General features: G+C 34.3%; 1 protein-coding gene across 6 annotated transcripts in view; it reads left to right on the plus strand.

The window, feature by feature from the left end:
- LOC150108403 (protein O-linked-mannose beta-1,2-N-acetylglucosaminyltransferase 1-like) overlaps positions 1-14,817 on the plus strand; it is a 378,713-nt gene that overhangs the window by 116,508 nt on the left and 247,388 nt on the right. For all 6 annotated transcript variants that reach the window (XM_090415822.1, XM_090415823.1, XM_090415824.1 and 3 more), the window contains one exon: positions 8,274-8,367. In XM_090415822.1, coding sequence (XP_090271948.1) covers positions 8,274-8,367 — 94 coding nt within the window. The remainder of the gene's footprint in view (positions 1-8,273; positions 8,368-14,817) is intronic.

Raw genomic sequence — 14,817 nt, forward strand, 5'->3', positions numbered from 1 at the left:
GCTTTGTACAATCTTTTAAAGCGATATAGGAATACGTAGTAATTCTAAAACTTAGTGGATTTATTCTGAATTTTCTATTAATCTTCCGGTCCTTTAGTTATCCTATTATGACACTAAATTCCTATTACTGCCACCGCTGATTTTAGTCTCAGCTGTCTATAAGTTTTCTCTTCGTCTTCGTACACTTCTCAGTGCTACTCCCTTGAATTTCCTGCCCTTCAGTCTTCTTGTTTACTTTTACCTCTCGCTTATATGCCTTCCTTCTTCCCGCTTAAAACTTGTTCCTCCGTCCAACTCATTAATTTCTCTCTTCTCCCAATTATCGAAGGTCACGCCCTATGCTCGTGCGTTCTATTTTATTTCTATCTCCATAGCAACGATCAAAACAGAATGTAAACATAAGCATTAGTGTTACATAAGGTTATACTTTTACACTCAGTAATGAAAAATAATAATAAAAATATTATAGTTACTTAATTTTCTCTTTCATTTCACTTACAAATAATAATAATAAAATACATGTAACAGTTTATATAAGGCACATAAAAATTAAAATAATGAATTCCTCATAGTATCATTGAAGGAATAAAGTAATAAGATAAATGTTATTTACTACAGAGTCCTTTCAATAGTATAATATACATTAAAATTACATAATTAAATAATAGCTGATAAAATTCAAGGATAACACACGAATAATAAATCTTAAACAAGGGACTAACAAATAATATTTAAACAAGTCTTGCTTAGTATATGGTAAATTATGTTAAATGTGAAAGAAGAATAAAAACATACAAAACAATTTCATTCACAGTTTAATAAAATAACGTTTAACTTCTGGAACAAAACATTGATTAAAAACTTCTTTTGTAAACCCAACATTTTTGTTTGCCTTCCAGTGTACTTGTAACCTGTTAAAATCCACACCTTTCATTGTCCACAGTCTTAGGTATCGATTAATGAGTAATGGTTTTAATATGAGGGTGGTCTGAAAAGTTCTTGGCCTCGACCATAGATGGCAACACTATCAGCACGATTTTTTTTTTCTAAGTTGGTACATCTGTCATAAGCATCCATTTGAAATTGCAAGTAATTCTATCAAGTAGTTGTTTTATACAGCTGTCTGAAGCAAAAGTGTTGTCTGTATCCCTTGAAATGGATAAACTTGAGTATCGCGTGGTTATAAAATTCTTTGTAAAAGAATGTTTAACGGCAAAAGAAATTCATTCTAAGTTCATAAAAGTTTATGGGAACTCTTCTCCTTAGTTTACAACAATTAAGAAATGGGCTGCCAAGTTTAAACGTGGCCATACCAGCCTTGAAGATGATCCACATGAAGAATGTCCAAAAAATGTAACAACACCAGAAATCATTGATCAAGTGCACAATATGGTATTGGATGACTGGCGAGTCAAAGTGCGTGAAATTGCTGAGACTAGGCATTTCAAAAGAACGCATAGGATACATTGTGTATGAAGAATTGCAAATGAAAAAGCTTTGCACAAGATGGGTGCTGCTCTTGCTCACAGCAGATCAAAAACACACTCGCCTGAAAATCTCTGAACGTTGCTTGGAGCATTTTAACAAGAATAAAACTGATTTTGTGCATAGATTTATTACTATGGATGAGACTTGGATTCACCATTACACACCAGAATCAAAACAGCAGTCAAAACAGTGGACAAAAGCCTGTTATTCAGAGCCAAAGTAGACAAAGTCGGTTCCATAAGCAGGAAAGGTCATGACATCAGCGTTTTGGGATGCTAAAAGTATTTTGTTTATTAATTATCTTGAAAAGGTTAAAACAATAACTGGGGAATATTATTCTGCTCTTTTAACCAGACTAGATGAAAAAATTAATGAGAAAAGACCCGTTTTGGAGAAGAAAAATATCCATCTCTTATCAGGACAATGCACTTGCCCACAAAGGTGTTTTGGCAATGGGAAAATTAAGATGAATTGTTGGAATAACCACCCTATTCCCCAGATTTGCCTTCCTCTGACTTCTATCTCTTCCAAAAACTAAAACTCTTCCTTACTGGTCTGTGTTTTCTTTGAATCAAGAGGTGATTGCATCTGTAGATGGGTATTTTGCAGATATTACTGAGAACCACTACAATGATGGGATAATGGTGCTGGAGCATCACTGGAATAAATGTATTAGTCTTAAGGGAGATTATGTTGAAAAATAAAAATAATTTTGAAATTATAAATTCGTTTTTTCATTGTTAGGCCGAGAACTTTACAGACCACCCTTATATATGATCTTCTGAAGCATTGCTGAAAAATAATAGTCACACGATTCTTAGCTGCTTTAAAGCCATCAACACTTTTTTGTGATTTCGCTATATAAGTTCTAGTTGGCTTTTTTTTCAAAAAAAGAAAGAAAGAAAAAGACCAGTCTGCCTCATCAGTATTCAAACTTGATCAGGAGTGCAGCCACCATTTTCAATAATTCAAGTTTAAGTACATATATACTGTTCTAGGAAATGATAATTATAATGGAAATATCCTTTTTTAACAGAATTGAATTCAAACAGAAATTTTAAAAATAAGCACCATTTGAACTGTGTTAAATCAAAATATATCAAAACCATGTAAAATAGAATTGCTTTTATTTTCTAAACTGTGTTATTTTCATTTTCATTTTGTATTCATTTTCTTTACTTCCAGATGCCACTCATCATTCCAGTCTATATTATCATAATTAGAATCACCCTTTTCCTATTTGCTTGGCTAATTTGCTTATACATTTCCTAGTTGCTGCCCTCCACATTACCAGGTCAAAAAGGTTTAAAAGTTAAATAACTCAATCTACCACACACTCATAAACAACATCAAATTAACCTCATATTGTTAATTAAATTTGAAAAAATTGCATATCTGTTGGCTGTAATCATGTACTTTTGTGCACATCACCCTTTAGTGGACCAAAATCATCTGTTAGTGAGGATACCTTAGGGTGCATTTCCTACTCTTACTATTTATTGCATTTTAAAGGAAAACTGCAATAAGCTAGCATAGAATTTAAACCTATAGCTCTTCCACTCTGTGTGTGAAGGTGATTTGAATACACAGAATTCTTTTAAAAATCACCATGAAATGAAGTGATGGGATAAAATCTAGATTTCTTGGTGGTTGGTTGGAATCCTTTTGAAAAGCATTTTTCATGAAATCCTGATATCAAGCCAGTAGGAGGCACTCAACAACTTTGTGAAATTAAGTCTAACCAATTATTGTATGACTACATTGTACCCAAAGAGCGTGGAAGTAATTTCTTATTTTTTTAACATTTCTATAATATATACCATTAAGTAATGACATATATTATAGCTAAACTTTTAATTTCTCTTACATCACAGATGACTTGGGAGAAATTAACCAATTTTCAGACACTAAGTGCAATGAAGTTTTGTTAGATGAATGTTACACCAACTATTAATATGTAATTTCAAATAGAGTGTACTGACACAGCAGACATGAAAAGGATATGAAATTTAAATTGCATTAAATTATGTATTATATTTCAAGGAATTCAAGTACTTGTCCTGTGAGGCCCACTCTGATCATACATTTTATATCCCTCCTTAAATTTGCAGATCATTTACTTATCCTATTCGTCAACATATTCCATCCACCTGCTGCTTCCTAAGAGAAGATTTAACACTCATACTAACATCATTGTTTGTTGTCCCCCCCCCCACACACACGCCATCATATACTGAAAGAGTTTATTCAGCTTGTATGTCTATTACATCACCTCTCTGTCACCTAATCTGATTAGAGGATTGTGTATTTTGGACCACATCTCATTAATCTGACTACATTCCCTATAACATCACAGTTACTCATTGTGATTCTTCTCTTCACTGTTACGTTAACCCTTCAGAACTCTGGGGATCAGATCTGATTATAGACCAAATGCAGTTAATATTAAGGCCTTCTAAAGCACAGTGACTATTTTTTTGTATGAAGAGTAATGTTGGAAAGATTCTTCATTTACCAGAGGATCCTTCCAGCATTATCATTATTCTCTTGTTTTTTTCCACCTTTTTAAGGTGACAAATGGCCATGTGAGACTAGGGATTTCACTTCAGGATTCCTTACCTAATTCATTTCTTGGAGCAAAATTCCATCAGTGAAGTGTAACATCCAAAATATCTTTTAATGTAGAAATGTATAACTTGACATTTCTCAAAGTTGAATTGACATTATCATTTCCTTCATAGCACCAGTATGTTCTAATTCTCTATCAAATTAATCTCATATTGTTAATTAAATTTGAAAAAATTGCTCCTTATTTTAGACTCATTCATTAGGATCATCAGCAATCCTAAGGCTGATCATCTTGAAAAGCTTGAATATTTCCTTTCCAGTTTTTCTTAATATCATTACTATGCAAATTGAACAGTAAATAGTTCAAGGACAGAACCTTGTAGTGCTGAACAAATAATCATCTTCAGTCTGTTTGACTAGATGGATGGTGTGTCTGTGACTGATTTTCAGAGAGTTGAAGCTTCCAGAAAAGCATACAACAGAACCATGTGGCAAGGACTGGTGTAGCACATCACCAAGGAGTGGAACGACCATTTGGTATCTGTTGATATCCAATGAACTTATGGATGGATCTCTTCTTTGACTCTGTCTTTTCTTCTGTACATGTCCATGCTGCCATTAGTTTTTTTACTTATCTATTTATTTTTTCTTCTACATAATCTTGAAATCCTGCTCCAGAGAAGAAATATGTAACTTTTTCATGTCACTTCAGATGTTCAGTGAATTGAGCTGTTGTCTCACACTAGGAAATAAAATTCATCTCCAATTAATAAAGCAACAGCAGCTTTGAAGAATTACTTTCCTTTCATGTGTTTCCAGCTGATTGTTACTGGTAAGTGCACAGAAGCCCTGTACACTCGTGTTTCATTATTTATTACAGTATGGCATAGTACTGTGTACAGTAATTTTATGTTATAATTTGCATATTGTATTGTTTCATGTTTCAGTTCTAAATACAAAATGTTATATTCAGGCAATGACAATCAAGGAAAAGAAGGAGTAGCCATAGTATTCAACACAAAATACGAGGCTAATCTTCTTGAATGGCAGTCAGTCTCAAGTAGAGTAATGTGGGCAAATATGAGAATGGGGAACTGGACAATGAGACCTATTTGTGCCTATGGTCCCACAGAAGGTTCTACTAAGGTAGAAGTGGAGGAATTTTTTGACGCTCTATAAAAAGCAACTGACACAATGAAAAAGGAAAAGTTGGTCCTTGTTGGGGATCTAAATAGCAGAGTAGGAAATGATTGCGAGACATACAAAAATATTTTGGGAAAATTTGGAGAAAAGAGCAAAGCTAATAATAATGGCAAATATCTGTTGGATTTCTGCTCAGGACATGGACTGGTTATTACTAACACCATGTTCCAACATAAAAATGTGCACATATTCACATGGAGAGAAGAGGCTAGGAATAAGAAAAGTCTCATTGACTATGTTATTGTTGATAGTGATGTCTTCTCCCTGGTGCAGGACACCAGAGTGTACAGAGGATTTGAAATTGGAAGCGATCACTATTTAGTCTTCAGCAGGATAAAATTGAATTTCATATTGAAAAGAACAACATGTAAGAAAGTTTTAAAGCAAATAAAAGCTGAGCAGCTCTCATATGTGAATTGTAGACTAAAATACAGAAAGATTATTGAAAAGAAAACGAAAGAGTTTGAGAACAGGAATCAAACCTTGGAGATTCAGTGGCAAAATCTGGAGAAAACATTGATTGATTCTGCCAGAGAGGCATGTGGTGAGGTTGTGTGCAAGGATAAAAAAATCAGAACTCCCTGGTGGACACAGGAAGTTAAAGCGGCAGTGAAGGAAAAGAAGAAAGCATATCAAAAGTTCCTGTCAAATAAGTCAGCTTTTACTCTTATAGAATACAGAGACAAATGTAAGAAAGCTAAACAGTGTGTAAAACTAGCTAAACAAAAGTCATGGGAGGACTTTGGCAAGTATATAGAAAATAAATATCAATAAGGTGGCAAAATATTCTGGAGGTTGTTGAAGAAGCTTAGGAATGGAGGAAAGAGTGCTGTAAAAGGAGTTAGAGATGATAAAGGTGATATGAAAACAGGAGAAAAAGATATCCTTGAAGTATGGAGTAATTACTTTGAAAAACTGCTAAATGAAACAAGCAGTGATGACAGCACAGTGATAAAAAACACTGACCAGGCATGCAGTCAGGAATACATATCCATACTTGAAGTAGAAAAGGCCATCAAAGGCTTGAAATGTGGAAAGGCAGCAGGAGTAGATGATATTCGACCAGAAATGCTGAAGTATGGTTGTATAAAAGTCTTACAGTGGCTGCACTGCATAGTTCAGAAAGCCTGGACAGAGGGACGAATTCCCGATGATTGGAGTAGAGCTCTCATAGTACCCATATATAAAAAGGGAAATAAAACTGAATGTGAGAATTACAGAGGTATTTCCCTACTGAGTGTTCCTGGCAAGATCTATGCTAGTATACTTGAGAAACGGTTGAGAAGAATTGTGGAAGAAAAGCTTGGTGAAGAACAAGCTAGATTCAGGCCAAATAGAGGCTGTCAGGATCAGATCTTCACTTTACGACAAATAGTCGAGAAAGCATGGGAATATAACAAAGATCTGTATTTAAGTTTTGTCGATTTGGAAAAGGCATATGACAAGGTGCCAAGAGAGAAGCTATTCAATACGCTGCAGTTATATGGTGTCAATGGGGCATTATATCAAACAATACTTAGTCTTTATTTGAGTTGTAAGTTAGCAGTTAGAATTGAAGGAAGTACAGGAAGATGGTTTAATGTTAAATCTGGTGTGAGACAAGGATGTACATTATCCCCTCTGTTATTCATTATCTATATGGATCACATTATGAAGGAAAGTGGTATTAAACCTGATATCAAAATTGGAGATGTTAATGTCAGCTCTTTGCTTTATGCGGATGATGTTATACTTCTAAATAAATCTGCTACAAGTCTTCAAGATTCTCTGACTAAATTGAATAACTGCTGTTGTAATAGATATGGTATGAAGGTCAGCAATAAAAAGACAAAGACAATGAAAATAGGCAGAATCATTGAAAATGTCAACTGTGTTGTGAATGGAGACCCTGTGGAACAAGTAAAACATTTCAGCTACTTAGGCACAATTTTTACTGAAGATGGTAAATTAAATATAGAAATAGACAACAGAATCAGCAAAGCTGGTATGGTGGGAACTCAATTGAATAAATTCATATGGAATAAGAGAGAAATTAGCCGGAACACTAAATTAGCTGTATACAAGACAGTGTTTTGGATCTGAGAGCTGGGTCAGAAGTAAAACACTTGACCAAAGACTAGAGACTGCAGATATGAGAGTCCTGAGAAATATTAGAGGCGTGAACAGATGGCATCAATGGCAATATCATATTAAAAATGAGGATATTAGGAAAGAACTTGACATTGTTAGCATCCAGGAATGCATTTGCAGAGCTAATCGCAGGTGGTGTGGTCACTTAAATAGAATGGGAGAGGAAAGATTAGCAAAACAAGTGTTCTCTGCCAGGTTGGCAGCAAAACGACCCAGAGGAAGACCAAGATATAGGTGGATTGATACGGTACAAAGTGCCTTAGACGATAGAAATATAAGATCTGATAATGTTGGAGTCTTGACAAGTAACAGACTGATTTGGAAGAAAATTGTAGATAGGAAGTTAGTAATGATGTAATTTTTTCATGTGGTACTGTCATATCCTGTACACCCCTTGAGGGTACATGGCAGGAATTTGATGATGATTGTTTCAGTGTAAACAAATATTAAACTTAGTTTTAAAAGATAACAAAATTGACCTACACATTTTATCATTCAAGCATGTTCATATATTCATATGGTTCATACAGTGATTTTTCTACTCATGACAGGGTTGTCAGAATAGAACCCTGCTGAAAGTCAAGCACTGAGTGTATATAAATACATAAAGTGGGTCAGAATTTGGTGGAATTGGAAAAAATATATTGTGTACACATTTCTGTTTAATATTTCACTTATTTTAACTGAAAAAAAAAATTCATTTGCTTCAGAAAATTGTTCAAGTAAATTTGACTTTTTTTTTTTAATGCATTTGTTTTCAAATGAAAATCACTAATAATGTGGATATCGCGGTAAGTGGACACCTACTATACATAAAAATTTTGTATAATTGTTTGTTTGCTAACATATAACGATACTAATTTTTAATTTATTTAAATTTTTAGATATATTATTTACCAAACCATCCAGAAGTTTCAACATTAGCAGATTTGTTTGGTTTTATGACTGAGGAGTTAACTCAGAGTTCTTCATACTGTGGTAACTTTAAAACATTTCAATTTTGTTCTAGATTTTATTTCTGATTTGATGAGACATTCTAATTGCAATCAGTTTTAATTGGATACAGAGATTTTGATTTTTGGATAAAGAGAGAGAAAAAACAAGTATTATGTGTTTTCTCTCTCTTTATCCAACAAGAGATAGCACCAATTAGGATTTTATTTCCTTGTGTTGTCCATTGAATTTTTTTTAAAACTAGTCCCACTGTTATACCAGATGTGTAGAAAGGCTTATATGTTTGTCATGTTGATTAATTTTGACAGTATATATTAGAACACAGACTGATAAGTAAATAATTAATTTGACTTTTTGCTGGTATTCTAATCGTCTTCAGAGCACAAAAAACAGTTTGTCACAGTGCGCGAGACAACAATCTGGTATAACAATGGGACTAGTTCAAATAATTGTAACTACAACACAAAGACTAAAGTTCTAATTAGGCACCCTCTATGTAAAAAAAAAGAAAAAAGAAAAAAAAAAAGAAACAAAGCAGGTATTAGTTATGTCTTAAGATGACTGTCTCTCAAATCTTAGACAAATTTATACAGCCATACTTGTTGAGCTTTGGAGTATGTTTCAAGGCTTCTGTTAATCCTAAGAACAATCTCTCTGACTTGTAAAAGCTTCTGTGCAGTACTTTAGTTTTCTTCCAGTTGATCCTGTGTGCAGAGGTATTCAAAGCATGGTCTGCTAGACCCGACTTACCATAGCAATAGTGCCGGGTGTATTTTCTATGTTCACTGAGGCAGTTGTCCACACTTCTTCCTGTTTGACCGTAGTAAGCTTGATCACACGAACAGGGTACCTCTTAGTCCTGGATGTGATAAAGGAGAGATGCTGTCCTTGGGTGAATGGATGAGAGTAGCCAATTTGACATAGTCTAAATACGGTGCATAGTTGATGTTTATTGAGCACTATAGATATCTTTTCTGATGTGCCTTTAATGTATGGAATGGTGACTGTTTTGTTGTAGTTCTCCATGGTGGGGGGAGTAGCAACACCCAAAAATCCACTTTACAATGGAACTAGAAGTTAACAACTGTCTGCTCTTCCTGATAACACTAATCACACTTCTTCCAGATGGTTTCTTATCATTCTCAGTTTATAGAAAACCCACAGAGACAGGGAGATATTTACACAAAGAATCACACCATCACCCATCCCAACAGTATGGTATCCTAAAAATGCTAACACAGAGCACGAGCAATTTGTTCCAATAACAATGCTCTTACTGCTGAACTCACTCACTTATGCCACACCTTCTTGGCCACTGGCTATAATCCCCATAAGATAGACAAAATACTAAATGCTCCCCAGAAATATCCCCCCCCACACACACTGTCCACCACTGAGAACTACAACAAAACAGTCACCATCCCATACATTAAAGGCACATCAGGAGAGATATCTGGAGTGCTCAATAAACATCAACTATGCACCGTATTTAGACTGTATGTCAAATTGACTACTCTTATCCATTCACTCAAGGACAGCATCTCCCCCTTATCACGTCCAGGAGTCTAAGAGGTACCCTGTTCGTGTGATCAAGCTTACTATGGTCAAACAGGAAGAAGTGTGGACATTCACCTCAGCAAACATGGAAAATACATCTGGCAGTATTGCTGTGGCTGGGAAGTCAGGTCTAGCAGACCATGCTTTGGATATCCCCTGCACACAGGATCAACTGGAAGAAAACTAAAGTACTGCACAGAAGCCTTGAAACATACTCCGAACCTCAACAAGTATGGCTGTGTAAATTTGTCTAAGATTTGGGAGACAATCATCTTAAGACATAACTAATACCTGCTTTCTTTCTTGTTTTTTTTTTTTTTTTTTTTTTTTTTTTTTACATAGAGGATGCCTAATTAGAACTTTAGTCTTTGTGTTGTAGCTATAATTATTCAAACTAGTCCCATTGTTACACCAGATTGTTGTTGTCTCGTGCACCGTGACAAACTGTTTTTTGTGCTCTGAAGATGCTGGTTAGAATACCAGCAAATTATCTGCAATAAATTAATTATTTACTTATCAGTCTGTATTTTGATATATACTGTCAAAATTAATCAACACATTATACCAAATTGTTGTTGTTTTTGAACCTGTAGTGCATTTGGGTGGGATAAGGATATCTTTTTTTACTTTATATGATAAACTGTTCTTGCACTCTGAATATGCTGGATATAATATCAGCTAATAAGTTGATAAATATTAATTATTTTCTTATCATTCTATGTTGTGAATTAATACCATTAAATAAACTAACATGTACTGCCAACACATAAGCTTTTCTACTCGTTTGAGAATTCTTCACAAAGATGATATTGTATACTTACCACAACAACATTGTAGTAAGTGGAAGTTGAAATTGGCATGTCAGCTAAACAGGTTAGCCTTGTTAAAGAGGTGCTGAGACACTAATACAATACTAAACTGAGTCAAAATTGAAAGCATGTTTCATTCGGCCGAAGCCCAGCATATTTATAAACAGGCGAGTTTAGCACTATTTTGTAAACAGGTTAGCGCTACTGTTATGGAGCTCACAAAAATAAATGCAGCTATCAACACTACTCAATGAACTATATGATATTTTAAACCTGGAACCGTGAGCTATCCTCGTCAGCATCTTTAATGCAATAGCAGATAAAGAATTCATTAAAATCGAAAACTGCACCAGAAAAATTTAATGGGATATTAGCATCATAAAATTTAAAATTTTATGATGCTAATATCCTACAGCCCAAATTATTATTCGTTTTGTGCACTAGCTCTATTACCTCCTCATCCAGTGATAAAGGTAGTATGGAGCTCAGTGTTGCATATACCAGGTTGATAACTTTTAACAAAATAGGCACTCTTTTGTACTGTTACCTGCATGTCATCTGCATTCACAGAATTTTTCTTTCACATTCATTCTTTCTTTTATATGAAGCATAATAATAGAATTCTTTTGGGTTATCTTTAGTTTGCAGAACCGGTTTCTTTCATACTCAGACTTCACTTTCCATACAGTAACTGGAACTCTTCTTACTTGCTTATAATTTTCATAACTGACATCATCCTTATGCACATAGTATTCCTTTCACATCATATTTTTCTTAAGAATCCCTTACTAGACATCCATTTCACTCCTACACTATTTGGTCTTCGAACATTAGGGACACATGCTGATATTGCATCATTGACGTATTTTTTTAAATGCTTTCCATGTACTGCTGATATCTGATACCATGGGACAGAATCTAGCATACTTCTCAGTTGGTCATAATTTCCTTCTTTATAGTTCAGCGCATAACATTTTCTGAGTGGAACACCCACAATATTGTTTGCCGATTTGGTCTCCTGGGTTTGCAGGGGATAAGGAAGCTGCTGAAAGGGTGCAAAAAGTAGTTATAAAGATTATATTAGGATTATGGGATGTAGATTATGACAATAATTTGAGAGTATGTGGATCTGACACTGATAAACAGAAGAAAGGGTGATATGATGGCAGTATATAAACTTCTGAATGAATATTATAGGATATTATCTGATGAAAATTTTCATTATATGGAAGGTGAGGAGAGAACACAGGGCATCCATGAAAGTCAAATTTATGCACAGCTAAGAAAGAGGTCAGTTAGGTTTTTTTTTTCCTCAAATCAGTGAGCGAGTGAGACAGTTTGAGTGTTGAAGTAGTGAGTGAGTTTAAGAGTAAGTGTGACAGAGTGTGTTTGATATATGGCCTCCTTCGATGAGTCCTTTACTCCCTGGAGGTCTCAGATAACTTAGTTCCCAATTCCTTTTACACTAATCTGATGTAACATTCTTTAACCTCAAGTTCCATCCGTGATATGCTGTTTCAGTAGTGATATGCTGCTTGAGGAAGTTTTCTTGCAACAGTTCAATAAATTTGGTTTCATTCTTATGATATTTTGCATTCATGCTTATTTGGTAATGCATTTTGTCAATACCATCCAACTGATCTACTAGGCCTGTAACAATATCTCACTATGTATTTGATCTTGTTAGATCAAATACATAGTGAGATGTTGTTACAGGCCTTGTTAGACTCCACCTCACATTAGATAGCTTCAAATTCACATGGAAATTTGTTATTAATACTGAAGCCATAGCTTACTCTACTGGAAATGGACTCAAATCATTCAATATCATTAGCAGTGCATTCCCTCCTTTCTTATCCTTCCTAAAAATACTGTGCCTTTTGCTGGCCTGGTTGGCTTTAAATTAAGCTTGTTTAAATTTTGAAATATTATGTTTAAATTAATGTCACTTACCTGAAATCTTCATAATGAACTAAATATGTGCAGACTCTGCCATTGAAATTAAAAAAAAAAAAAAAAAATTCTAAATCGATAGGTTTTAACCTTTTGGATAAAGAATCTTTTGAATGTCAAATAAGCTGTTACCCACACAAACCATAACTTTTAATTAAAGTTAGAATTAAATACTGCATATTATGCCTTATTTCTTTAATGTACAATTCTAAGAGAACAGTATCAGTTCATGCCAGTTCCTAACTGGACAGACTTGTGTGCACAAGTTGTGTGGCAGACACTTTTGTCCTGCATTTCTCAGCTGACTAATGCAGACTAATGTTCAATTTGTGTCCTCTTCCTCACTGTAATTAGGGATGAAAATAAAATTAAAAAAGTATATATATTATTTGTTGCTGTCATAGATACAACCAAAAAATTAACATTGGCACACTCATTGAAAGGAATGCACCAAAATTTTACAGTGGTGCATCTGATCAGGATTGCATCAGTAAAATTTCTACAAATATCTTGTTTTTAAAGTTGTCATCAATTAATGAAATATTTCCTTTCAAAGTCTTCATGATGTCATTAATATACAATAACAGTAGTGACTCAAGAATTATATACTCCACTAATCATCCTCATCAAAGAATCTTCTTTACCATGACACTCTTTTATATCTCTGAAACTTTTACCTTGCTATTGAGGTTACCAAGCTATTGTCCATCCATGTATTTACTTTAACATATACATTTTCCACATTTTAAATTTTTTAATGCTAGCCTCACTCACAAAAAGTTGTAAACATATATGCATTCATACTGTGGGAAGATTTTTCTCCCTTTTTTTTAAATTAAATTTAGATTTTGGTTTTTTACAGTCTTGAAACCTTGCTCTAGAGACCAAACATGGGACTTTTTCAAGTGACTCCAGGCAATCCAATAAGTGGAGCAGTCATCTCACACTGAGTAGTGGCTTCCTCCTAAAAATCATTTAACAAGAAATTATATTCTTGTTTTTATCATTTACTTGTGTAAGTACATGAAATAACTTCATGAGGAGGCTACATGCTGTGTGTAGACAAAATACTAAATGCCCTTACCTTCCCTTCCCCTCTTTGAACTCACAAGACCAAAGCACCACTATTCCTCTCCCATATATCTGGAATACATCTAAAAATATAGCTAAAGTACTACAGAAATATAGCTTTCATACCATATTTACGAAATATAGCAATCTTGTTCCTCACCAAACAACAAACTCCATCCTCTTTCACATCCTGAAGCACATAAAGTGCCCTGTGACTGTAACATGGCCTACTGTTGGACTCAAAAAGATCTGTTAACATCCATGGAGAACACAAGAAATGTATTTTCTACCATCATTATTGCAAGTCAGGACCGATAGACTATGCTTTTTACACTTCTCATAGGATCAGATGGAAGAAAATCAGTGTGCTATATAAGTCATTAGAAGTTGGGGTGGGGGAGAAATCATTCTTAGAGTCAGCAATTGGTATGAAATTGCTAACCTCAACGAGTATGGCTGTATTAATCTGCTAAACATTTTGGGAGACAATCATAGGTCAACTTTAACTTTACATCTATAACAAAAAACTGCTATTTATACAACACTAGAAGGTGGCATATTAAATTGTTTGTCTGTCTGTTACAATTTGAACACTCTCCATCCTGAAATCTCTAATGATTTATTGTTTTGGTTTTGTAATGCTGTGAATATTCGATGCTGTTAGCTAGAACATTGACATCAGCATTCATATAAAAAAAGAGGGGGGAGGAGGAGATTAATTACATTTACTAAGGATGAGAATCTCCTAAACTTTAGGAATAGATAGATGATCATTCTGATTTAAATTAGGAGGGCTTCAGAGCTCCCTTTAAACAAACATTGATGCTTAAAACCACTTCTGTCTCCCATGTTGTGCAAACCTCAACATGAAATTCCTAAAATTTAGGTGAATCTGATGCTTTATAATTATTATATTATGTTATTAGTGTTATAATGCACAATGCTTACTTTTATCTGTTAACCAATTATTGTATTCCACCATCAGTGTAGTTGTTTCAACTACACTGATATGCAATTTTCAGTATGAAATATTATTGCCTCTTTTCAATAAATCTTTTATATTTAGTTTAAGTTTCTTAACCTC

Source organism: Typopeltis vanoorti, chromosome 3 (assembly GCF_054136105.1).
Source record: "Typopeltis vanoorti isolate ZY-2024b chromosome 3, IOZ_Tvanoo_1.0, whole genome shotgun sequence".
Taxonomy (NCBI): domain Eukaryota; kingdom Metazoa; phylum Arthropoda; class Arachnida; order Uropygi; family Thelyphonidae; genus Typopeltis; species Typopeltis vanoorti.